Raw genomic sequence first — 27,399 nt, 5'->3', positions numbered from 1 at the left:
CAACAAAAACAAAAAAGGGGAAGAGGACAAAGATTAATAGTATCAAAGAAGGATGGAGTACAGAAGCACTCATGAGATAATGTACTACAATGAATATAATATATATTCGTTTTATTACCTAATGGTAACTACCCCTGAAAAAAACACTATAGAAACCCAGGGCTTAAAAAAAGAAACAAAGGAAAGAAGTATGGAATACAACCAAACAAAAACAAATGACAGAAAACAAAAGAGAAGAACCAAACAAGATACAGACCTATCAGAAAGCAATATATAAAATGGCAATAGAAAACCCTCAAATGTCAATTACATTAAATGTAAATGGATTAAACTTGCCAGTAAAAAGACACAGAGTAGCAGAGTGGTTCAAAAAAAATTCAACTGTATGCTGCCTTCAAGAAACACATCTAAGCTACAAGGATAAAACAAATTCAAAGTGAAAGGTTGGAAAACAATTCTCCAAGCCATTATCATCCAAAGAAAAGCCATACTCATTTCTAAAAATGCTGACTACAATACAGCAAAGGTAATCAGAGACAAAGATGGTCATTTCATAATGATAAAAAGGACATTGAAACAAAAAGACATAAAACTTCTTAATATATATGCACCAAACCAAAGAGCACCAAAGTATATAAGACATCTACTAACTGACATAAAAATAAAACACAAAAAAAATACAATCATACTTGGAGACCTCAATACACTGCTGACAGCTCTAGATCATTCATCCAAACAGAAAATCAATAAAGAAATATGGGCCTTAAACAAAACACTAGAATAATTGGATATGATACACATCCACAGGATACTTCATCCCAAAATGCCAGAGTATATATTTTTCTTCAGTGAACATGGAACATTCTCAAGAATTGACCACATGTTGGGCCTCAAAACTACCATCAACAAATTCAGAAAGACTGAAATTATACCAAGCATATTCTCTAACCATAAAGCTTTGAAACTAGAATTCAGCTGCAAAAAAAAGTAAACAAACCCCCCAAAAATGTGGAAATTAAACAACATAATTCTAAAAAATGAGCAGGTCAAAGAAGAAATAAAAGGAGAGATCAAAAGGTATATACAAACATACGAAAATGACAATAGGACATATCAGAATCTCTGGGATGCAGCAAAAGCAGAAATAAGAGGGAAATTCATATCACTACAGGCTTGTATGAACAAACAAGAGAGAGCCCAAGTAAACACCTTAACATCACATCCTGAGGAACTAGGAAAAAAAGAACAATGGCAACCCAAATCCAGCAGAAGAAAGGAAATAATAAAATCAAAGCAGAAATAAATGAAATAGAGAACAGAAGTATTATAGAAAAAATCAATAAAACAAGGAGTGGGTTCTTTGAAAAAATCAACAAACTTCACAAACCCTTGGCAAAACTCACTAAGGAAAAAGGAGAAAGGACTCATATAAAAAAAATCCAACATGAAAAAGAAGAAATCACATAGATATCATAGATATACAAAGAATTATCATAGAATACCGTGAAAAACTATATGCCACCAAATATAACAATCTAGAAGAAATGGATAAACTCCTAGAACAATACAATCTTCCTAGACTGAGTCGAGAAGAAGTAGAAAGCCTAAACAGACCAATAAGCAGGAAGAAAATAAAAACAACTATCAAAAACCTCCCAAAAAATAAAAGTCCAGGGCCAGATTGCTATACTAGTAAATTCTATCAAACATTCAAAGACTTGGTTCCTATTCTACTCAAAGTCTTCCAAAAAATTGAAGAAGAAGTAATTCTTCCAAACACATTTTATGAGGCCAACGTAACCCTCATACCAGAACCTGGCAAGGACAACACAAAAAATAAAACTACAGACCAATATCTCTAATGAATACAAATGCTGAAAACCTAAATAAAATACTAGCAAATCAAATACAACAACATATTAAAAAAATAATACATCATGATCATGTGGGATTTATCCCAGAATCACAAGGACAGTTCAACATACGTAAAACGGTTAACGTAATACACCATATCAACAAAACAAAGAACAAAAACCATATGATCCTATCAATAGATGCAGAAAAGGCATTCAATAAAATACATCATTTTGTGTTTAAAACACTCAACAAAATGGGTATAGAAAATAAATATCTCAACATAATAAAGGCCATTTATGACAAACCACCAGATAACATCATATTAAATGGCAAAAACTGAAAACTTTTCCTCTAAAATCAAGAAAAAGTCAAGACTGCCCACTCTCTCCACTCTTATTCAATGTAGTACTGGAAGTTCTAGCCAGAGTAATCAGATAAGAGAAAGAAATAAAAGGTATTCATATGGGGAAAGAAGAAGTAAAGGTTTCACTTTTTGCAGATGATATAATCCTGTTCATCGAAAACCACAAAGACTTCACAAAAAGACTATTAGAGACAAATCAATACTGTAAGATCGCAGGACGCAAATTTAATATACAGAAGACTATTGCCTTCTTATATGACAACAAGAAACATCAGAAAATGAACTCCAAAAAAAAATTCCTTTTACACTTGCAACAAAAATGAATAAAATAACTAGGAATAAACATAACAAAAAATGTAAAAGATCTATTTAATGAAAACTACAAAGCATTCTTAAGAGAAATCGAAAAAGATACAATGAAATAAAAAAATATTCCTTATTCTTAAATAGAAAGAATATCGTCAAAATGATTATATTACCCAAAGCAATATACAAATTTAATGCCATTCCCATCAAAATTCCAATGTCATTTTTTTAAAAAATGGAACAAAAAATCATCAGGTTTATATGGAACAATAAAAAACCCCAAATAGACAAAGTGATCCTAAGAAAATAGAACAAAGTTTGCAGCATTACAATACCTGACTTCAAATTATATTATAGAGCCACGATAATCAAAACAGCATGGTATTGGCAGTAAAATAGACACTCAAACCAATGGAACAGAATAGAGCCCAGAAATAAAACCACATATATATGGTCAAATGATCTTTAATAAAGGAGTCAAAAACACACAATGGAAAAAAGAAAGCCTCTTCAATAAATGCTGCTGGGAAAGCTGGAAAGCCACATGCAAAAGAATGAAACTCGACTACAGTTGGTCCCCTTGTACTAAAATTAATTCAAAATGGATCAAAGACCTAAAGATAAGACCTGAAACAATAAATTACATAGAAGAAAACATAGGTACTAAACTCACGGACCTTGGCCTTAAAGAACATTTTATGAATTTGATTCCAAAGGCAAGGGAAGTGAAGGCAAAGATAAATGAATGGGACTACATCAGACTAAGAAGCTTTTGCACAGTACGAGAAACTGACAACAAAACAAACAGCCAACTAAATGGGAGATAATATTTTCAAACAACAGCTCAGATAAGGGCCTAATATCCAAAATATACAAAGAATTCATAAAACTCAACAACAAACAAACAAAAAATCTAATTAAAAAATGGGAAAAAGACGTGAACAGACACTTCTCCCAGGAAGAAATACAAATACCAACAGATATATGAAAAGATGCTCATCTTCACTAGCTATTAGAAAAATGCAAATCAAAACTGCAATGAGAGTTGGTGGAAGAGACCTTCAGAGTATCAGGCTACACCCACAGCATTCCTGGATACAGTTTCAAGGAAGCCCCCTGCTGAGATCAGTTAACAAGACTATCACCTGTTAAGAAAACAAACAAATCAAGACTTCAAAGCTGCCCAAATCCGAAAGTGGATTACAGATAACAGCTGATACCAACCCAAGAAGACCTAGAAATAACACAACTGAAAACTGGAGGCAGACAACACCAAGCCTAGACTCAACCAACTCTACAAATAAAACACCCAAAAACAGATGATGAGAAGACAAAGAAGTGCAATCCAAATGAAACCACAAGAGACACCTTCAGGAGATGAACTGAGTGATATGGAAATAATCAAACGTCCAGATGCGGAGTTCAAAATAATGATTGTAAGGATGCTTAGGGATCTTAGAACAACAATGGATGGTCATTATGAACACCTAAATAAAGAAATAGCAAGTATAAAAAAGAATCAGTCAGAGATGACAAATACAATATCAGAAATAAAGACCACAATGGAGGGAATTAAAAGCAGGATAGATAGAGCAAAGGATCGAATCAGTGAGTTAGAGGACAACTGGAATGAAGGCATGAAAGCAGAGAAGAAAAGAGAAAAGACACTCAAAAAGTCAGAGGAAACTCTTAGAGAGCTCTGTGACAACATGAAGAGAAATAACATCCGCATCATAGGGGTTCCTGAAGAAGAAGAAGAAAAAAAACAAGGAATAGAGATGTTGCTAAATCATATCATAGCTGAAAATTTCCCTAAATTAATGCAGGAGAAACTCTCACAAGTCCAAGAAGCACAGAGGACTCCATTAAAGAGAAACCCAAAGAAACCTACACCAAGACACATCATAATTAAAATACCAAAGCTAAGCAATAAAGAGAAAATATTAAAAGCTGCAAGAGAAAAAAAGGTTATCACCTGCAAAGGAGCCCCCATAAGGATGACATCCGACTTCTCAACAGTAACACTTGAGGCCAAAAGGGAATGGCAAGAAATATTCAAAGTAATGCAGAACAAGAACCTACAACCAAGACTACTTTATCCAGCAAGGCTATCGTTTAAAATCAAAGGAGAAATAAAAAGCTTCCCAGACAAAAAACAACTCAAGGAATTCATTACAACCAAACCAATGCTGCAGGAAATGTTAAGGGGCCTGTTGTAAACAGATTAAAGTGGGAAAAGAATATAGCAAAAAAAGGAATACACCTTTAAAGAAAAAAATTGCAATAAACAACTACATATCAATAATAACCTTAAATGTAAATGGATTAAATGATCCAATCAAAAGAAATAGGGTAGCTGCGTGGATAAGAAAACAGGACCCATACATATATTGTCTACAAGAGGCACATCTTAGAACAAAAGACACACATAGATTGAAGGTAAAAGGATGGAAAAAAACATTTCATGCAAACGGAAATGAAAAAAAAGCAGGGGTAGCAATACTTATATCAGACAAATTGGATTTTAAAACAAAGGATATAGTAAGAGATAAAGAAGGCCACTAAATAATGATAAAGGGAGTAATCCAACAGGAAGATATAACTATTATAAATATCTATGCACCTAATATAGGAGCACCCAAATATATAAAGCAGACTTTGATGGATTTAAAGTGCAAGATCAACAGCAATACTATAATAGTAGGGGATTTCAATACCCCACTAACATCACTAGATAGATCCTCAAGAAAGAAAATTAACAAGGAAACAGCAGACTTATTGGAAACACTAGATCAACTCGATTTAATAGATATCTTCAGAACCTTTCACCCTAAAGCAGCAGAACATACATTCTTTTCTAGTGCTCATGGTACATTCTCTAGGATAGACCACATGTTAGGGCACAAAAGTGCTCTCAACAAATTTAAGAAGATTGAAATCATATCAAGCACTTTCTCCGATCACAACGGCATGAAACTAGAAATGAATCACAACAGAAAAGCTCAAAAATTCTCAAACACATGGAAACTAAATAGCAGGTTGTTAAATAATGAATGGATTAAGAATGAGATCAAAGAAGAAATAAAAAAATTCCTAGAAACAAATAACAATGAGCATACAACAACTCAAAATTTATGGGACACAGCGAAGGCAGTGCTGAGAGGGAAGTTCATAGCACTACAGGCACACTTTAAGAAGCTATAAAAAGCTCAAATAAACAACTTAACCCTGCATCTAAAAGAATTAGAAAAAGAACAGCAAGTAAAGCCCAAATGTAGTAGAAGGAAGGAAATAATAAAGATCAGAGCAGAAATAAATGACATAGAGGCTAAAGAAACAATACAGAGGATCAATGAAACTAGGAGCTGGTTCTTTGAAAAGGTAAACAAGATTGATGAACCTTTAACTAGACTCACCAAGAAAAAGAGAGAGAGGACTCAAATAAATAAAATTAGAAATGAGAGAGGAGAAATAACAACTGACACAACAGAAATACAAAATATTGTAAGAAAATACTATGAAGAACTGTATGCCAAAAAACTAGACAACCTAGATGAAATGGACAAATTCCTTGAAACATACAATCTTCCAAAAATCAATCTGGAAGAATCAGAACACCTAAACAAACCGATTACAACAAATGAGATCGAAACAGTTATCAAAAAACTCCCAACAAAGAAAAGTCCAGGGCCTGATGGCTTCACAACGGAATTCTACCAAATATTCAAAGAAGAACTAACTTCTATCCTTCTCAAACTATTTCAAAAAATTCAAAAGGAAGGAAGACTTCCAAGCTCCTTTTATGAGGCGAGTATAACTCTGATTCCAAAACCAGGCAAAGACAACACAAAGAAAGAAAATTATAGGCCAATATCTCTGATGAATATAGATGCTAAAATCCTCAACAAAATATTAGCAAACTGGATCCAACAATATATGGAAAAAATCATACACCATGATCAAGTGGAATTTATTCTGGGGAGGCAAGGATGGTACAGTATTTGTAAATCAATCAATGTGATTCATCACATAAACAAAAAGGAGAAAAAGCATATGATAATTTCAATAGATGCAGAAAAAGCATGTGATAAAATCCAGCACCCATTCATGATCAAAACTCTCAGCAAAGTGGGAATACAGGGAACATACCTCAACATGATAAAAGCCATCTATGAGAATCCCACAGCCAACATCATACTCAATGGGAAAAAAGCAATACTCTTAAGATCAGGAACAAGGCAAGGATGCCCCATTTCACCACTCTTATTTAACATGGTCCTGGAAGTCCTAGCCACAGCAATCAGACAACAAGAAGAAATAAAAGGCATTCAAGTTGGAAAAGAAGAAGTAAAACTATCATTATTTGCAAATGATATGATACTGTATATAGAAAACCCTAAAGTCTCAGTCAAAAAGTTACTGGACCTGATAAATGAATTCAGCAAAGTGGCAGGATATAAAATCAATACACAGAAATCAGAGGCATTTTTATACACTAACAATGAACTGTCAGAAAGAGAAATTAAGGAAACAATCCCCTTCACTATTACAACCAAAATAATTAAGTACCTAGGAATAAACTTAACCAAGGAAACTAAAGACTTGTACTCGGAAAATTACAAAGCATTGATAAAAGAAATCAAGGAAGATACAAACAAGTGGAAGCATATACCGTGCTCATGGATAGGAAGAATAAACATCATTAAAATGTCTATATTACCCAAAGCAATTTATAAATTCAATGCAATACCAATTAAAATACCAATGACATACTTCAAAGATATAGACCACATATTCCAAAAAATTTATATGGAACCAAAAGAGAACACGAATAGCCTCAGCAATCTTAAAAAGGAAGGATAAAGTGGGAGGTATCACACTTCCTGATATCAAGTTATACTACAAGGCCGTTGTACTCAAAACAGCCTGGTACTGGCATAAGAACAGGCATACAGATCAATGGAACAGAACAGAGAACCCAGAAATAAACCCACAGTTCTATGGACAACTGATATTTGACAAAGGAGGTAAGGAAATACAATGGAGTAAAGACAGCCTCTTTAACAAATGGTGTTGGGAAAATTGGACAGCTACCTGCAAAAAAATGAAACTAGATCACCAGCTTACACCACTCACAAAAATAAACTCAAAATGGATAAAAGACTTAAATGTAGGCCATGAAACCATAAGCATCTTAGAAGAAAACATAGGCAGTAAGCTCTTGGACATCTCTCGGAGCAATATATTTGCTGATTTATCTCCACGGGGAAGTGAAATAAAAGACAGGATAAACAAATGGGCCTATATCAAACTAAAAAGCTTTTGCACAGCTAAAGATAACAAGAACAGAATGAAAAGACAAACTACACAATGGGAGAACATATTTGACAATACGTCTGATAAGGGGTTAATAACCAAAATTTATAAAGAACTTGTAAAACTCAACATCAGGAAGACAAACAACCCAATCCAAAAATGGGCAAAAGAGATGAATAGACAATTCTCCAAAGAGGACATACAGATGGCCAATAGGCATATGAAAAAATGCTCAACATCACTAATCATTAGAGAAATGCAAATTAAAACCACAATGAGGTATCACCTCACACCAGTCAGAATGGCGCTCATCAACAAAACAACACAGAATAAGTGCTGGCGAGGATGTGGAGAAAAGGGGACCCTCCTGCACTGCTGGTGGGAATGCAGACTGGTGCAGCCACTGTGGAAAACAGTATGGAGATTCCTCAAAAAACTGAAAATTGAACTGCCTTTTGACCCAGCTATCCCACTTTTAGGAATATACCCCAACGACACCATAGAACGGCTCCAAAAGGAGAAATGCACCCCCATGTTTGTGGCAGCATTGTTCACAAAAGCAAACATATGGAAAGAGCCCAAGTATCCGTCAGAGGACGAGTGGATTAAAAAGCTTTGGTACATATATACTATGGAATACTACTCAGATATAAGAAATGATGACATCGGATCATTTACAATAACATGGATGAACCTTGACAACATTATATGGAGTGAAATAAGTAAATCAGAAAAAAAACTAAGATGAATCCATACATAGAAGGGATATAAAAATGAGACTCAGAGACATGAACAAGAATGTGATGGCAACAGGGGTGGGAGGGAGGGGGAGGGGTGATGGGGTGAAGAAGGAGAGAGGGGTTGGGGGAGGGGAGGGGCACAAAGAAAACCAGATAGAAGGTGACAGAAGACAATTTAACTTTGGGGGAGGGGTATACAGCACAATCAAATGTCAAAATAATCTAGAGATGTTTTCTCTCAACATATGTACCCTGATTTATCAATGTCACTGCATTAAACTTAATAAAAAAAAAAGTTAAATGTAGAATTACCATATGACTCAGCAATTCCACTCCTAAAAAAATGTATATACCCAAGAAAATGAAAACATTTGTCCACATAATAATTTGTACATGAATGTTCATAGCAGCATTCTTCATAATAGTCAAAAGGTAGAAACAACCCAATGCGATAGTATTCAGTCTTAAATCAGAATGAAATTTTGAGACATGGTACAACATGGATAAACCTTGAGGACATAATATTAAGTGAAATAAGCCAGTCATAAAAGGATAAATACTACATGATTCTACTTATATGAGGTACTTAGAGAAGTCAAATCTATTTAAAAAAAAAACTGCAATGAGATACCACCTCACACCTGTTAAATTAGCTATTATCAACAAGACAGGTAATAACAAGTATTGGAGAGGCTGTGGGAAAAAAAAAGGAACCCTCATTCACTGTTGGTGGGAATGTAAAGTAGTACAACCATTATGGAAGAAAGTATGGTGGTTCCTCAAAAAATTAAGCATAGAACTACCATATGACCCAGCAATCCCTCTAATGGGTATATACCCCCAAAACTCAAAAACATTGGTACATAGACACATGCAGCCCCATGTTTATTGCAGCATTGTTCACAGTGGCCAAGACATGGAAACAACCAAAAAGCCCTTCAATAAATGATTGGATAAAGAAGATGCGGTACATATATACAATGGAATACTACTCAGCCATAAGAAATGATGACATCGGATCATTTACAACAACATGGATGGACCTTGATAACATTATACTGAGTGAAATAAGCAAATCAGAAAAAACTAAGAACTATATGATTTCATACATAGTTGGGACACAAAATTGAGACTCATGGACATAGACAAGAGTACAGTGGTTACCAGGGGGAGGGGAAGGGAGAGAGGGGAGCAGTGGGGAAGGGGAGGGGTATAAAGAAAACCAAATAAAAGGGGACAGAGGGCAATTTGACTTTGGGTGATGGGTATACAACATAATCAAATGTCAAAATGATCTGGAGATGTTTTCTCTGAATCTATGTGCTCTAATTGATCAATGTCACCCCATTAAAATTAACTGTCTTAATAAATTTTTTAAAATAAATAGTAAAAAAAATAATAAAATAATAATATTTTATTCTACAAGTAACACAATTAAAAACCTCTAGGCATATGCAGAAGCCAAAGTGAATTTTACCCACTCTCCTCTTTCTAACTTTCTCCTCAGCATATCTGAGTTTAAATATTTACCACACACACACACAATTTATAATATCTAGGGTCATTTATTGAGGCCTTTGTTTGAGAGTCTGATTTTAGAGATTATAGGGCTCTTGTTATATAAATCATCTCATTTCATCCTCACAACAATCCAGGAAGATGGTCTTCTAACAACTGTCCCTGGTTTTCAGTTGAAGGAACTGAGACCCAAGAAGTGCTCATCCCAAGGTCACAAAGTTTTAGAGATCCCATATGAGGTTACTGGCTTGAACTTGGTTTTCCAACCTCATGATAGGTGCTTATTCCACCAAATACATCTCAGTAAATGACTTGATCAGGTGGCCATAAGTCATCCATAAAGGGAGGGAGCACAAGGCAGGTGGGGAGGAATTCTGGGCCCAGGTAGACTATTTCAGCTGGCCAGTCCCCAGGTCTAACTGTGCCTTTACTTAGGGAGATGCCACATACTCAAAGTACTTACCTGGGCCAAAAGACATTTCCGTTTGTAACAATCCTCCTAAAATTATCCATTTTTACCTACCCAAATTTGACCTATACTCTTTACTGGGAAGTAGAATATAAAGCCAGTACTGAAAAGTATCAAACACCAAAACTAATAATAGATAGAGTCTTGCATCATTTTTGTGACAGAATACCAGATCTTTTCATGTACACCAAGCTCAAGTCCACATGGTTAGGCAGGACAGTACCCTCGTCATCCAGAGCCTCTCCTCAGGGACATCAGAGCTACCTGCTGGGAGTTGGGGTGAACTGAACCAAGGTAACAAATGAGCCCCGCCACCACCCACCCCTGCCCCCAGTCCCACCTCTCCAGAGAACCTCCTTCAACTGGAATTTGCCATTTTCTGTTTTATTTCCTTCTTTCATTCACTGTGATTTCCTGGCAAAGTGGAAGCATTCCCTGTGGGCAGAACCCCATGACTGATTTTGCACATCAAACAATTTAGACCATCACTTGTTTCATAGAAAAGATAAGAGGAAAATGATGCTAGGAAACACAGGATCATACATATAGCATAGACTCCTCTAACAGCTTAAGAAAATGTGGTGCTTGGTGAGACTAAATATACAAACAGATCATAGATAAAAATAAAACTGTGACCCATAACCTACAACAACCTACCCATGAAGTCAACTGCATGTCTACAATAACCAGTCCAGCAAGCCAGCCTGTTATAAGTCTGACTCGCAGGTAGTTAGGCTGCTGTCTCCAGTAACAATCTAGAAAGCTAAACATCACTTCTGTAACAATTGATCCAAAATGGCCATGATTGACTAATAACTGAAAGTTTCTTTAGTTTTTGTCCCTGCTTCCAACTTAGGACCAACCAAAGAGAGCCAAATATGTCCCCTTGACCAATCACATAGGATGCTCTAATTAGCCACTTTCAGCTTCCCCAGGCCAGCAGCCTCCAATTAGCACATCTGGAACCTTCCTTCTGTCCACTACAAAGCTTGCCCTCTCCTCTGCCTGCCTTTGTGTCTATGCCAAAATGCAAGTGATATATCACAGGCACTTAAATAACAGCCTTTGCTTCTTCCCATTTGGTGGGTCTTCATTTATTTTCACATTAGACACACATCATCTATTTATTTTAATTTTATTAATTTTAGAGAAAAAGGAAAGGAGGAAAACAGGCAGACAGAAACACCAATCTGTTTCTGTATGTGCACTGACCAGGAATAGACCCAGCAACCTTTGTGCATTGGGACAACACTCTAACCAACCAAGGTATCCCACCAGGGAAAGGCTACACATCATCTTTGAAAAAATCTTTACTGGCCTATCATGTCCTCCAGCCATCGACCTAAATCATGGACATTTTTAGAGAGAAAGAAACATGTTGTGTTTATCTACAACACCTAGTTTTTTTCCCAGAATGTTCTTATTTCCCCCAAAAATTACAAGATAAAAAAGATTTCAGGCTGCCATTTAAACACATTTGTCTGCAATGAATGCATTTTAAGTATGCTAATTTCTGTACTCTATGAAGGAAAAGTCAAATTGGATAGAGCCATCTTTAAAAAAAAAGTGGCTTGAAGTGACAGACACATCTTGATAATACTATTTAGCCTGACCTGTGGTGGCACTGTGGATAGAGCTTTGATCTGGAACACTGAGGTCGCCAGTTTGAAACCATGGGCTGCCTAGTCAAAGCACATAAGATAAGCAATCAAGAACTAAAATGGCCTGACCAGGCTGTGACGCAGTGGATAGAGCGTCAGTCTGGGATGCAGAGGACCCAAGTTTGAAACTCTGAGGTTGCTGGCTTGAGCACAGGTTCACCAGCTTGAGCGTGGGGTTGCTGGCTTAAGTGTGGTTGCTAGCTTGAGCCCAAAGGTTGCTGGCTTGAATCCTAAGGTCACTGGCTTGAACCTAAGGTTGCTGGTTTGAGCAAGGGGTCACTTGCTCTGCTAGAGGACCCCCACTGGTCAAGGCACATATGAGAAAGTGATTAATGAACAACTAAGGTAGCACAATAAAGAGTTGATGCTTTTCATCTCTCTCCCTTCCTGTCTGTCTGTCCCTCTCTCTGTCTCTGTCTCTCTCACGTAAAAAGAAAAAAAACCTAAAGTGAAGCAACAATGAGTTGATACTTCTTGTTCCCTACCCCCATAAAATCAATAAATAAAATATTTTTTTAAAAACAGAATAAATGATTAAATATATTAAATAAACAAAACAAAAAATGTCCTGAATTAAAGAAGATATTCACCAATAATACAGAGTGTCCGTAAGGTCATGGTGCAATTTTGACCAGTCACAGGAAAGCAACAAAAGACGACAGAAATGTGAAATCTGCACCAAATAAAAGGAAAACTCTCCCAGTTTCATACCTATTCAGTGCAGTTTAATGTGGACTCACGCACAGATTTTTAGGGCTCCTTAGGTAGCTATCCCGTATAGCCTCTACAGATTCGTCACTACTGATGGCCTACCAGAACGGGGTTTCTCCATCAAACTGCTGGTTTCCTTCAACTGTTTATCCCACCGAGTAATATTATTCCTATGTGGTAGCACTTCATTATAAACGTGCTGATATTCACGTTGCACTTTGGTCACGAATTTGAATTTAGCAAGCCACAGAACACATTGAACTTTCCTCTGTACCATCCACATTTTGACTGGCATGGCCGTGGGCTGCTCTGCTGTATACACGGTATTATGTCATCATCTGTGCATGCGCACATGCTGCCACATCATCCTACAGAAACTGGGAGGGTTTTCCTTTTATTTGGTGCAGATTTCACATTTCTATCATCTTTTGTTGCTTTCCTGTGACCGGTCAAAAGTATACCATGACTTTACGGACACACTGTACATTCCATGAGGGGTTAATATCCAAAATATATAAAGAACTCATACAATGTAGCACCATAAAACCAAAAATCTAATGTAAAAATGGTCAGAGGACATGAATAGACATTTCTTCAAAAAGGACATACAGGTAGCCAACAGACATATGTAAAGATGTTCAACATCACTGCTGATCAGAGAAATGCAAATTAAAACCACAATGAGATATCACCTCACACCAGTCAGAATAGCTACCATCAATAAAATCAACAAACAAGTGTTGGTGAGGATGTAAAGAAAAGGGAGCCCTCGTGCACTATTTGTAGGATTGCAAATTGGTATAACCACTATGGAAAACAGTAAGGATGTTCTTCAAAAAAATAAAAATATATCTTATGAATCAGCAATTCTACTTTTGAGTATTTATCTGAAAAAATCCGAAACATAAATCCAAAAAGATATATGCACCCCCATGTTCATGGCAGCACAATTTACAATTGCCAAGATCTGGGACCACCTAAGATGTTTATCAATAGACAATCTGATAAAGAAGATGTGGTGCATATATACAATGAAATATTATTTGGCCATAAAAACAATGAAATCTTACTATTTATGACAATATGGATGGACCTAGAGGGTCTTAGGCTAAGTGAAATAAGTCAGATATCATATAATTTCACTTATATGTGGAATCTATAAAACAAAATAAGTAAACAACAGCAACAAAAAGAAACAGAGTCATAAATGCAGATAATCAACTGATGATTGCAGATGTGAGGGGGCTTGGGGGCTGGGTAAAAAGGGTGAACGTATTAAAAAGTACAAATTTTCAATTACAGTCACAAGGATGTAAAGTAGAGAATAGAAAATATAGTCAATAATACTGTAATAACCATGTATGATGCCAGATGGGCACCAGATCAAGAGGATCACTATGCAAGTTACATAAATGTCTATCCTCTATGCTGTACTTGAAACTAATATAATATTAAATGTCAACTGTAATTAAAAAATTAAAACAGAATAAATGTTTATCTGACATGTCTGTTTTCTGAAAATAGAAAAGGAGGAGGCAGATTTTCCCCTCAAACTGAGGGGAAACCCAAAGGAGGAAAGGAAATAACAATTCTGGAGATCAGCAATCAATAAATGAGGCTCCTTTAAAAAAATACTCTTATTAACTGTCTCCTGGGTGCCAGGCATTAGGCAAAGCTCAAGGAAAACATAGCAGGTGACTGAACAGATGGACTGGAGCAGTAATGGTAGATGATTTGAGAGGGGCGAGGCTGGAGCCAGAAATGCCGGCTCCATGTCAACATCAGCGATATCAGAGGCCAGGCATCAGACAGCGGGACCTCGATCCCAGGGCAGGGAAATTGCCAGAGCACGGCAGGCCCATGCCAGATAGATTGTGATGCCTGTAAGGTTCCAGAGCACAGACGGAGGTACAACCCAGTCATAGGACCCATCCAGGACCACACCTCAGCAACAGTATAGACCCAGAGTCCAAGACAAAAGGCCAGCAACAGGCAGGAAAAATGCCTGATTCTGAGTCATAAACGTGGGTTTCCACCATATAAATATGTTCTGTTTTTTGGCAGGAAAAATCCTGGGAACTGGAGCAGGGTTGAGGAGGCCACAGCTGTCAGAGGGAGGACAGGGCATACAGAGAGTAGAACCAGACTGAGCTCAAGACACAAGCACTCATTGCTAGAGGACAAACAATGGTTGGGCAGGGCCCATGATGGTTCTAGAGACAGGCCCAGACTTCTGATGTTGACATCTTAAACACAGAGCCCATGTCAGCCATACCCACCACACACTCTCTAGAAGGTTCTGAGCCCATCCCCTCACTGCTGCCAAAGGGTCACAGCTTAGTGAGGGCCAAAGCAATCAAGACCTGGGGCAGAAGGTGGAGTTTTCAGGGAGGGCAGCAAAGAGGTCAAGAGCCCTTGTGTAGGCTGGGTTCCCTTTCATGGAGACCTTTGCTGTCACTTCCTTCCCAGGCAGCCAGTTCACCAAGGTGGGCGTGGGGCTGCCTTCTGTGGAAAGAGGACTCTCAACCTTAACCCAGAAAAACTGTGAGGAGGCCCAAGGGCAAGAGGCCTGAAATAGGCAGTTAGGTCAGACCTGCTGCAGGCCTTGGGGAGATACTCTTCTCCTTGGCTCATTTACTGGGTGGGATCCAGCCATGACAGTGACCACATTTCCAAGAATAAGGTTACTAAACAGCCTGGAGAGAGGACTCAGCAGGACTCTCTCTGAGTTTTTTAACTCAGTCCCAAAAACCAGCTGGACAAAGGAATCCTTATCAAGCCATGGTCCATCCCAGTTCAGTGGGCAGGAGACTGCACAGACATTTAGGGCCAAATCCACCTTGTAATAAGAGAATTAAATGCCATGACAGCCCTTTTACTACAGGCTCATTAGCCAGGAACCATCAGCAGTAAGTGACAGCCAGCCAAGGGGTCATCTCCTGCCCAAATCTGCTCCCACTCATTTTGGAAACTAACTCCTAACAAGGCATGGTGACTTCTGTGCTGTTCACTTTCCCTCCCAAATCACTTGGTCTAGAGAAATCAGCTGCCACGTTGTGAGTGGCCCTTGGGCATGGCCCATGGAGGATCAGGGGCACCTTGCCAGCAGCCTCTGACAGAGTGTGGAAGCGATAGTTCAGTCCCACCAAGCCTTGAGGTGACTGAGCACCGCTCTATATCCTGACAGTAGGCTCGTGAGATCCTGGGCAAGAACCACCCCGCTAACCTGTTTCTGGATTCCCAATCCTCAGAAATTATGTGATATAATAAATTATTGTTGTTTCAAGAGAAGTCTGGGTGTAACTGATCACACATTACTAAGACTCATGCCAGTTTCTGAGTCTAGGCCTTCAGAAATCAGAACCTTCCATTTCCTTTCCCTGGGACACTTGCTCTTAGACTCTAGTGGCCATACTGTAAGGAAGCCAGGCTGGCAATAGTGAGGCTCATGTGGACAAGAACCAACAGACTGACCTGCCTGCCAGTCATATGAGTGCATGATCTGGAAATGGATTCCTCAGCCCTCATTGAGTCACCCCAGCTGTCCCTGACAAGTTGCACATTCATGGGCAAAATAAATGACTGGGATGTTTTGAGTCACTGAGTCAAGGTGGTCTGCTATGCAGCAATCAAAGTGAATAGATTCTGGTGTCTGAGAGTGGCATGTGGCTGTAACAAAGCCCTGAAATTCGAAGCACTGCCATTGGGAGGGACCAAGTACAGGCTAAGCAGGCCTCAGTGAAGGCTGAAGGGGAAGCACAAAAATTTTACTGGCAGCTGGAAAAAAACAGGACCCTTGTAACATTGTGACAGGAAGTCTGGTAACATCATCAACTGAAGTCATAGATAAAAGACATTATTATTATTATTATTATTATTATTATTATTATTATTGAGAGGTGGGGAGCAGAGACAGACTCCTGCATGCACCCTTCCCAAGATCCACCTGGCAAGCCCCTACTAGACAATACTCTGCCAGGCTGGGCTGCAGCTCTGTTGCTCAGCAACCAAGCTATTTTAGTGCCTGAGGCCTAGGCTATGGAGCCATCCTCAGTGCCAGGACCAACTTTGTTCGAACCATTCAAGCCATAGCTGCAGAAGGGAAAGAAAGAGAGAGAGGGAGAGAAAGAAAGAGAGAGAGGTGGGGGTGGAGAAGCAGATGGTCGCTTCTCCTGTATGCTCTAACTGGGAATTGAACCCAAGACTTCCACATGCCAGGCCAACATTCTACCAATGAGCCAACAAGCCAGGGCCAAGAAAGGATTTCTTAATGAACGTCAGCATGGAGGAAGGGAGACTCTAAGCAGAATATGGAAGTGTCCACTGGCTTCCAGTTGCTGCCTCTGATAAAATTCAAGAAAATAGGGGTGAGTTAGAAAATACTCTGTTAAATATAGAGAAGCTAGGACTTGCTGAGTTTGAAAATGAAACTGTTTCTTATTTCTAGTCTCTGCAGAGAGCAAATGATACCCAAATTAATAAAAGGCCTCATTTCATTGATCAAATCCTGGATGGAAGAGCTAAGACAGGAACTGTAGAAATGTTCAGACAAACAAAACAGCCTGTGCAATCTTAAAGGCATCCCTTAAAACTCTCTCCCTTCACTAGGACGTCTAAGAATCTCAAGGGCATTGCTTTCAGCACACACAAGATAGCCCAACACGGAGAATGGCTCCTCTCAGAAATTTTTCCCTTACTCTTGTCTAACGGTGAGGGTCTGCTGTTCTAAAGGTACCAAAATAGTCCCATCAGGATCCTAAGGGAAGTACCGTTCCCTTCCTCGGGCACTCCCTGCTGTGGAGTGTAGCTCAGAAGGAAAACAGAAGTCACATTACATGCAGAAATAGCAAGAGAATGATGACTGCCCTGTCACCAACTCAACCCCCGGGGATCTAGGCATTGACTGGAAGGCCCCTTCACCAAGAGTCATCAGGAAGCAGGGCTGTCTGCAGGTGAGTTCCCAGCTCAGTTAATTCAGGCCTCAACGATTTTCTCAACAGATCAAAGAAACACCGAGGCCCACCAACCTAAGAACTGTTCCTGGGATTCTAAAAAGAGATGATTCACACCTGAGAGAGGGCTAGCTCTGCTGCCTGAAGGACACATGTCCTCCCTGGAGGTTCAATAGAGCAACATCCACCTGCATTCCTAGGAAAGACATATTGATTAAGAAAGCCAAAACCCTAACTCGAAAGCAAGATTGTGTTCACTCTTCTTTTATTTTTTTCTCTCAGCAAATGGGGCCATAATTCCAAGTCAATGGCACGTGAAGCTATTTAGAGCCAACCTCACACTCCCATCTCAATGTCCTCCTGGTTGTAAATAATTTGCGCGGCTGCGCCAGGAACCAAATTGCTCCTTAGCTACCAACGTTACTTGTGTAATGATCAAAAGAGCAGACGCTGCCAGTTATTGTATTCCTTCTGTAAGTGCCAATTAAAACCCATACATGTAATTATTGTTTGTACCTTTTGGTTAATTTCTTATGATTCTTCTGAAGCTGACGAGATATAGGTTCATTCAGTCTATGAAACGCAGCGAGTGCTTGGAGGATGTCATTACGTAACTGGGTTAAATGTCTACATATCACACCTGGATTCTAGCCCTGAGGTGCCTCCCCCAGCAACTGAGGGAATGTAACCAAAGCACACATCCCAGGGCCCTAATCCCGACCTGCTCCTTGAGGCTCCAATCTGTATCTCTCCCACCAACTTAATCTAGCTGTTGCAAAATTAAAATAAAATAATACAGCAGAATGTTTAAAACATACTATTTTCAGAAACTCATGTTTCAACCTACTAATTAATGGAGTGATAGATCCCTTAATAACTACCAGATAAGGAGGAAATATGACCCACTGAGAATCTCTAAAAATCTATCATCGGTGACTAGGTTGTTAAATGGGGTCCATCACCTTGTCTCATGTTATTATTCCCCCCCGCCCATAGAAAGGGGTGGGTCACATCCAGCAATCCTCATTGTGTTTCTGTAGATACATAATGCTAAGTAAACATCGGCTAGAATTGTATGGCACACAGCGCGCATCCCATCTTAAACTCTTAAAGGAAAAGGAAGTGGAAGTCCAAAATACAGTTATTATACAAATAACTTATTTTCTACTATGTGTGTGTATGTACTTGTAAGAGTCTCACCCACCCTCCATAAGGAGGTCACGCTGCCCATGCTATTCCCTGGGTTTGAGTGAAACTCCCCAAGGAAATTCTGCAGTGTCTGAATGCGACCTCAGTCGCAGGCCAAATGTTCATCACAGACAAAACATAGATGGTGGCTGTCATTAGGCCACTTCAAATGCTTCAGCGTCTCCTCTGTTTCCAGTTACCTGATATGGCGAGCATTTTGGCTTCAAGCAATGCTAGTAGCTGGGTTTCAATTTCATTAACATTCTTCCTCAGCCTGCTGCACAGTCTCTCAGTCCTAAATGCCTAGATGAAGAGAAACAGCCATGAGTCAGAAGGCAATAGAACAGCCAGGCCAGAGATTTCTGGGTTTATAAGTAATCAAGAGTGGTGATAAAGAGGAATGGGAGGGGAGTTCCTAAAAAGCAAGCAATGCAGGAAGGGAGGGAGGAAGAGGGGAGGAGAGGGAGGGAGGGAGGGAGAGGAAGAGGGAGGAAGGGAGGGAGTGAGAAGGGGACAGAGGAAGAAAGGAGAGAGAAGGGAAAGGAGGGGTTGGAGGGGTGGGCAAAATAAAGTAAGCATTGGCATATTCCAAGCATTAGGTCCATACCTTTCAGGACACCCACACACAAAACTGACATGAGCTCACACAATAGCACAACCACAAACTAAAACAATGTCACCACTCTTCCCACACCACCTCAGGGCCTTTGCACTGACTCCCTCCTTCTGAAATACTCCTGCCCCAGGTGGATCAGTCCACTCACACCCTTCACGGTCCTGCTCAAACCTCCCTGGGAAGAAAGGCCTGGCTACCTACATGAAACAGCACCCGTTCGTCCCTTTGCCTTCACTCTGCTTCATGTTTTTCCATAGCGTCCTCTCCAGCTAACACACTATTTGCTCTTATTCCTTTGTGCTTGTTGCCTCTCTCCACTGAAATATAAGCTCTATGTGAGCAGGGACTGTGTTCTGTGTCAGGCGTGCAGTAGGCAGTAATACAGGGGCACAACCTTGAGACCAAAGGCAGTGCAGCCTACTAAACAGAGTCCTGGGAGACACCATCTGGTGAAACTCAAAGGGCAGACCGCTGCTGGCACATCAGATTTGAAAAATAGATAGTCTCAGCGAGATTTGCAGGTTTTAGCATTTACTATTTTTCCAGGATACTCCAAACATTTCTCACCTTTTTCTTTGCTTTTTCCAAAATAGCAGACATTTTAAATCTCAGTCCCCTTTTCCAAATGTCTTAGGCTATCTTTTATTTTGTTTGAAACCCAACATCACAAAGTTTTCTTATTTCTATTTAAAGCAAAAACTTCCCATCCAGTTGATATCAATGCTCAGATTAATGAGCTACTCAGAAAAACTTTGAGTTCAAAAACAATGCACCACAGTTGGATGACTGTGGAGACATCTGGGGGTGAACCATGAAGGATGTTACCTAGAAGCATTCTTCTTTTCCTGCTAAAAATATAAAATTCCATTCAACAACTAAAATTAATTCATTTTGATTCACAGAGCCCAGAGAAAACATAAACTTGAATTTCCCCAGAAAAATCTGTATCTTGCTAGATATCACCAACGTGAAATGTTTCACTTATCTCAGACTGAAATTGGGATTGTTCTTAGAATCCAACCAGACCTCGCCATCCAGCCTAAAACATCACACCATTTCTCTCATGGTATTAAACATGTTCTTTCCCATAAGCATCTGTGATTTTCCAAATCTCTTTATAAAACTCACTCTCTATGGAAGCAACAGTCTGGCAGCCTCTGCAACAAAGCCTGCACCAGCATTCCTGAGCACCCCCACAAGTCCAAGTGATCAATTCCAAGACCCTCTCCAAGGTCCTGGACTTTCTCAGGATGTTAGAACTGGGTGTTAAAAGGAAGATGCTCTGGACACCTTTCCCCAAAAGTCTCAAGTGGGCTCCATGCCCAATGACTGGGTCATCCCCTTTCATTCATCTAACAAAGTCAACAAAGTCTAAGGACATTTCTGTTAACTCCATAACACCAGCCATAATTCTTATATCTCATTCAATGCATGTCCAATATTTCTGATTTTAGCAGATATCTGTTAATCATAATTGGGTCTGTTTCTCCTTTATTGAGCAAATCTATCCTTCAAGCTGTCACTATTAATAAAAAACAATCTCTAAAACTTCTTCAATTTCAATGTACAGTCTTCTGAGCACTGCTGGACATAATCTAATATCTATTCATCTCCAGATCTCCCACTTATTTCCAACTATTTCTTCCATCTCATTTATCCCTTAATTACCTTTGGTTTGGGTAACCCATAAGAGCCGAAATGCAATGAGTGGAGGGAAGGTTCTCTCTCTCTCTCTTTCAGGGAGGAATCAAAAGAATGTCCAATCTATAACCCTAATGCACTAAATCAATAAAACATGGCCAGGCTGTGACTTCTACCTCAAGGTCACTAGTCAATCAAGTCCACAGTGGAAAGTTATTTTGTGTGACTGGGTAGTTTGGGCTTCATTCTCTGTAGAGTAACATATGCCCCTACTACACACATATTTGCCTACATACATACCCCAGTAAATCTACATCTACTTTTTATTTCCAAGTAAAATTGGACCCTAAGGAACTCATTATCAATGGAGCTTTCACATTTACATTTGTAAATCTTAGATATGAGCTCTTTAATTTTATAGAAAAGCAAGGGAATTATGAGTAGTTTATAAATGCATTAGAGAAGGTATACAAGCCAAGACAACTCACTCTAGGCATTGGGGCAAATCTAGTAGCTTTAACAGTAGCTGCAGATTACACCCAAACCCCAAAGTCATGTGCCTATGTGGACATGTGTGTGTACACAATGTGTCATATCAAACACACACTTATAAATACCATCTGTGTTATGCACATGACACCTACCTACTCACTTCTGAGACTCAGATTTGTTCATATTACATATGCCATGATACTCAATAAACCCAAACCCAAGAGCCCTCCCACATTTTAATTCTACACAGAAATTACAATGCACCTGATAAGAGGCACGTATTTATAGGTGGAAATACAGGAGAAGGAATATTTCTACCACTTGCCCATCCTCACCTCCCTGTGGCTCCACCTGAAAGTCACAGCAGCAGACATTGACAGCAGACTGAATACTAGTGGGTGACATCGCTGTGACTTACTAGGCGGAAATTCAGGTCTGCTCTCTTAACACTTCCCCTCCTGCTTCACATTAAATTGGTAGAGTAGGCCCTGGCTGGTTGGCTCAGCCGTAGAGCATCGGCCTGGCGTGCGGGGGACCCGGGTTTGATTCCCGGCCAGGGCACATAGGAGAGGCGTCCATTTGCTTCTCCACCCCCCCCCTCCTTCCTCTCTGTCTCTCTCTTCCCCTCCCACAGCCAAGGCTCCATTGGAGCAAAGTTTGCCCGGGCACTGGGGATGGCTCCTTGGCCTCTGTCCCAGGCGCTGAGGTGGCTCTGGTCACGGCAGAGCGACGCCCCAGAGGGGCAGAGCATCGCCCCCTGGTAGGCAGAGCGTCGCCCCTGGTGGGCGTGCCGGGTGGATACCGGTCGGGCGCATGCGGGAGTCTGTCTGACTGTCTCTCCCCGTTTCCAGCTTCAGAAAAAAAATAAAAATAAATAAATAAATAAATAAAATAAATTGGTAGAGTAAGTCAGCCTCCCTTGTCCCTGCAGTTGGGCTGGGGTTGGAAGCAGGGGGCAGGGAGGGGTGGTCTCAGCCCCACTTAGCAGTGGAACCTAAGTAAACACCCTTTATCTGAGTCCTGCCTGAGGATGCAGGTTAGCTCATCCCGCCTTTCCTTAGGAAGTTGGGAAGTTGAGAAGTTCTCTGGGAAGGCCCAGCAGGTTTCAAGCTTTCCAGGACCCTGGGTCCAATGCCATTTTTTTGTTTTTGTTTTTGTTTTTTTGTATTTTTCCGAAGCCAGAAACCGGGAGGCAGTCAGACAGACTCCCGCATGCGCCCGACCGGGATCCACCTGGCACACCCACCAGGGGGCGATGCTCTGCCCATCTTGGGCATTGCTCTGCCTCAATCAGAGCCATTCTAGCATCTGAGACAGAGGCCACAGAGCCATCCTCAGTGCCCAGGCAAACTTTGCTCCAATGGAGCCTTGGCTGCGGGAGGGGAAGAGAGAGACAGAGAGGAAGGAGAGGGGGAGGGGTGGAGAAGCAGATGGGAGCTTCTCCTGTGTGCCCTGGCCGGGAATCGAACCCGGGACTCCTGCATGCCAGGCCGACGCTCTACCACTGAGCCAACCGGCCAGGGCCCCCAATGCCGTTTTGTGAACAAGACTTAACCCTAACAGGAAGCTCTCCTTTCTGCATAATAGCTTAGCAAATTGCTGCTCTGTGGTCTGCTTTTTAGCAAAATCATTTAATGCTGTTTTCAGGAATGAATTAGACACCAAAACTGGGAGGAGGGCCAGAGCAGCTGGAGAGATGTCTGTCAACAGCACAGCCCCAGTCTTGACTGAGCTGTGGACCACAGGCCCCTGGCAGGTCCTCCTGATCTTATTCCCTGGGCACTGAGAACAACATGGCCAGTGGACTCCTTCCAGGCCAGTGGACTGGTCTGCTTTACTGTCTGTTCAGAAATCTGTTCTTTTCACCTTGTAACCATTCTATAACTACCCCTGGTTCCCAGACCTAATGACAAATAATCTATTATTTGTACCCAGTACTCTGCGCAACTCTCAGTGATAATTCCGAGTAATTGCTCCTGCTTCTTTCTGTCAATAACTCAGTTGGGTATAACCATCCCTACAGGGAAGGGTTCTGTTCTGTATACAGTGGTCATTCTGACCAACCAGGACACAGCTATTTAGTTGGGTTGACTATGCTTTGCTGGGGCCTGATGAAGAACTGCTCTATCTCTACACAAACCACACCTGATATGAAGTATGACTGCCAGATAAAATAGGCAGTATGACTTTCAAGTCAATTTGAAAACTTTACAAAATAATCACCTACTACTGTACCATTTCTGCATGTTTGTAAAGAACCAGAGCCCCACCCTCCTGGGAGAAAAAGTCGTTAATTTCACACACCAGTCCAATATTGAAAGTCTTTAAGCAAAGGCATTTAAGTGACTATGCACAACAGTGGTCACTGTCCCTCCCCAACACTGACTGCTCCTTCTGACGCAAAGACCACACTAGCCAATGCCAGAAGGACTGCAAGCCATGGCCCCCACCATGAGCCGTCCTAGCCCAGGCTCACTCGGCTCAGCAGTTGGCTGAGAACAACTTTGCAAAGTCTGAAAAGCCCAGGTGTCCTCTGTACCCAACATGAAATGAAGTCAGAAGAAAACTTCAGCAACATCCTTAGAAAATGCGTCTAAAAAGGCACTTACCTTCTCAGTGATTTCTTTAAGTGACAAGTTGAGGGGTTTTATCCTTTCCTGGAGGCTAGAAGAATTAGAGAGAGAACATTGGTCTTCTTGGTATCACAGTCCAATCCACCCTTTGTGAGAACGCGGGAAAACAGTGCAACTGCGTCACCCCAATGGCTGGGAAACCATGGGAAAGACGATGCCAAATGGATTCCATTTGACTATGGAGTCAATATGCTGCTGGAAGCAAATTGTCCCTCCCTAATTATGCTCTATTTAGGCCAATAGTAAAATCTGTTATTGTTTCCATAGGGCACATCTATTGATAAGGAGAAGAAACAACACAATGTGCTCCCGGCAACAGAGAATTAAAATTTACATTCCTGTAATTATCTTCCAAAAACAATGGTCTACACAGAATGGCACTCCACAGGTAGGTGATCTAGCTGATCTGCTTGTGTATACTCTGCAATTCAACAGATCTGTCCTGAACACCTTCTGTGTTTAGCAGGGAGATGGAACCGACAGGACACACAAGTATTTAAAGTAGACCTAAAATAGAATTCCCTTAGCCTTTAGGCTCTTCCCTGTCTCTTTCTTCCCTTAATCCTGTTCACCTTGACACATTCACGTATTCATGTGATTTCTCTTCTCCCTCTATTGGAAGTTCTACAATTGCAGCAACTGTCTGTTGTACTTATTCCAGTATCCTCAGTGCTTAAAACAATTCCTGGAGCTTAGAAGTAGGCACTCAGTCAATATCTACAGAATGAATGAATGAAACCAAAACTCAGATTGTATTTTCAGCATTGTTATCTAATGGAAAAGAGTACATGCAGATAATCAAGTATAATAAAAGAGGAAAACATTACTATTAGGGAAATAGAAACCCAATGCTAGGTTCAAACTGTCACATAACAACTGTCACAAGCAGAGTATTGTCCCGAGGTGAGTGATGGAGACAATAACTTGTGCAGTGATGCAGAAACTAGGGGGTTGGTGGGGAAAGTACTGGAAGAGGTGGAAAGAACTCGGCCTCAAAGGAAAAAGGAGGAAATATGAAATTTCAGGACAGAGCTGAATCCAACTGGACCAAATGGTTCACAGAGGTCAGTTGTTGAGAGAGACAGTGAAGAGGGCAGTGACTATTTCTAATGGAGAGGGAGGTGGGAAGAGCAGGAGTGGGATGTCTTTCTGTATCCATAATGTTTGTTTATTTGGGAAAATAAATGGGGAAATACTAATGTTTGTTTCATCTCCGTGGGAGATAAATGAGTAACTGACCTATTTTTCACTGTGTTTGGAATATTTACAATTAAAATGAACACCAAGGACAATCTATAGTCAGTGTTGAAGGCCGGCTAAGAATTTGAGCTTTATCCTGCGGTCAATGGGCAATCATTCTATGTTTGAGCAGGAGAGCTAAAAGATAGATATGAGTTTTTCTGGAAGTTAACTGGGCAGCACTGAGAGATGACTTAGAGGACACTCTGATGTCATGAACCAGCAGGCACCTTCAGCAAAAGCCGAATCGGGAGGTCCAAGTGCCTGCAGAGGGAGGGAGTCAGGAAGGGGAGGAAGGAGTGGAGTCCTTTGCTATGCTGATGCTGCAATGAGCACATATGCAGAGCAATGAGCACATCTGACCTGGAGCTATCCTGGATCCACTTGTCCAGAAGCACATTCATTGTTCCAATTTCTACTGGGCGCCTAGTAAGTTAGGAACATGGAACCTGTAAACCTGGTTCTTGCCATCAGCAAGAGCCAATCAGGAGCTCAAAAAGGGAATAAAAAGTTACAGATGTAGAAGACCAGTGGTCACTTGCTTGAACAGTGAGCTGGAAAAGGGAGGTCAGGCATTTGGGGTAAGTGTGGCGGGTCAGCACATGGCAGGTGTTGCAAAGAGCCAATTAATGTTCTTCCACTGTAAGAACTGGCTCTGAATGTCATCACCTCCATCAACTGTGATTTCTGAGCACAAGCAACTTCGTTCCAATTGCAAATCCCCTGGAACTGGTGTGGGCCCATTCGAACCAATGTCACCACCACTGCAGACCGACATCCACCAGAGGAAGGGGTCCCCATGGCACTGAAGTCAACCAGACACAAGAGGTGAGAGCTGATAAACAAGGAAGGCATGGGACAGCAGATTTTGCTGAATTCAAGAGTCACAACATGATAAAAATCAGTGCGCTTAACTGAGACAGTAGGAAACAGCATGCAGAATCCCAACCAGAGAATTCCAGACACCAGCTGGCTGGAGACTGGACCTCTTGAAGGGAGGTAAGTCTCAGTGGCTGCTAATATAGAGAGCGGGGAGAAGACCAAGCCACTTGAGATGTTGGGGAGAGAAGGATAGAGGTGTCAAAGATGGGCCTGTGTCCATCCTGCCTCTGATTCTAGCAGCAGCTCTGTGCTGCTGACATCTGCTCTCCAGACTCAAAACCTTGGCAGACCATTGGGAGTCCATCCAACTAATAATTTCAACGTTTCACCACAACATGGATCCTGTATGAGCATTTCATAGTATTTTATAAATAGGTGCTCCCAACAACACACAAAGACTAGTCCATGCATTAATAATTAAGACAGATAGGTCGTGGGTTCACTACTGACCCTGAAAACTTAGCCGACCAACATCTTCAGCAAATGCCCTATGGGCCAAGCACCACCTTCCGAGGTTGACACAATTCATGAGTCTTGGCTCAGCTCTGGCCTTTTCCAGGAAAGAAAACTGGTCTCCTCTCAGAAATCCATGTTAGAGCAGGGAGGCAGGGAGGCAGATAATTGAATGCATTGTTTTATATTTGATCTGATTTATATTTAATTTAATTTATGCTATATTACTTTTTGCAGTAGATTTACCTGCCTAATTATGTTTTGCTCAGGCTAATATTAACATTAGTTGAATCCCTGGGGTAGACACGGAATGAAAGCAGCAGGGGGCAGAAGAATATGAATAATCTAGACACCACCACAC

The 27,399-nt window shown here is 40.5% G+C and overlaps 1 protein-coding gene across 1 annotated transcript in view; it reads right to left on the bottom strand.

Annotated features, from left to right (window-relative positions):
• DISC1 (DISC1 scaffold protein) overlaps positions 1-27,399 on the bottom strand; it is a 369,832-nt gene that overhangs the window by 221,406 nt on the left and 121,027 nt on the right. Inside the window, 2 exon segments of the mRNA XM_066236163.1 lie at positions 19,283-19,385; positions 24,441-24,495. Of these exon segments, the coding sequence (XP_066092260.1) occupies positions 19,283-19,385; positions 24,441-24,495 (158 nt within the window).

Source organism: Saccopteryx bilineata, chromosome 1 (assembly GCF_036850765.1).
Source record: "Saccopteryx bilineata isolate mSacBil1 chromosome 1, mSacBil1_pri_phased_curated, whole genome shotgun sequence".
Taxonomy (NCBI): Eukaryota; Metazoa; Chordata; class Mammalia; order Chiroptera; family Emballonuridae; genus Saccopteryx; species Saccopteryx bilineata.
The sequence above is the reverse complement of the archived record's forward strand: the minus strand, read 5'-3'. Positions and strand labels throughout refer to the sequence as shown.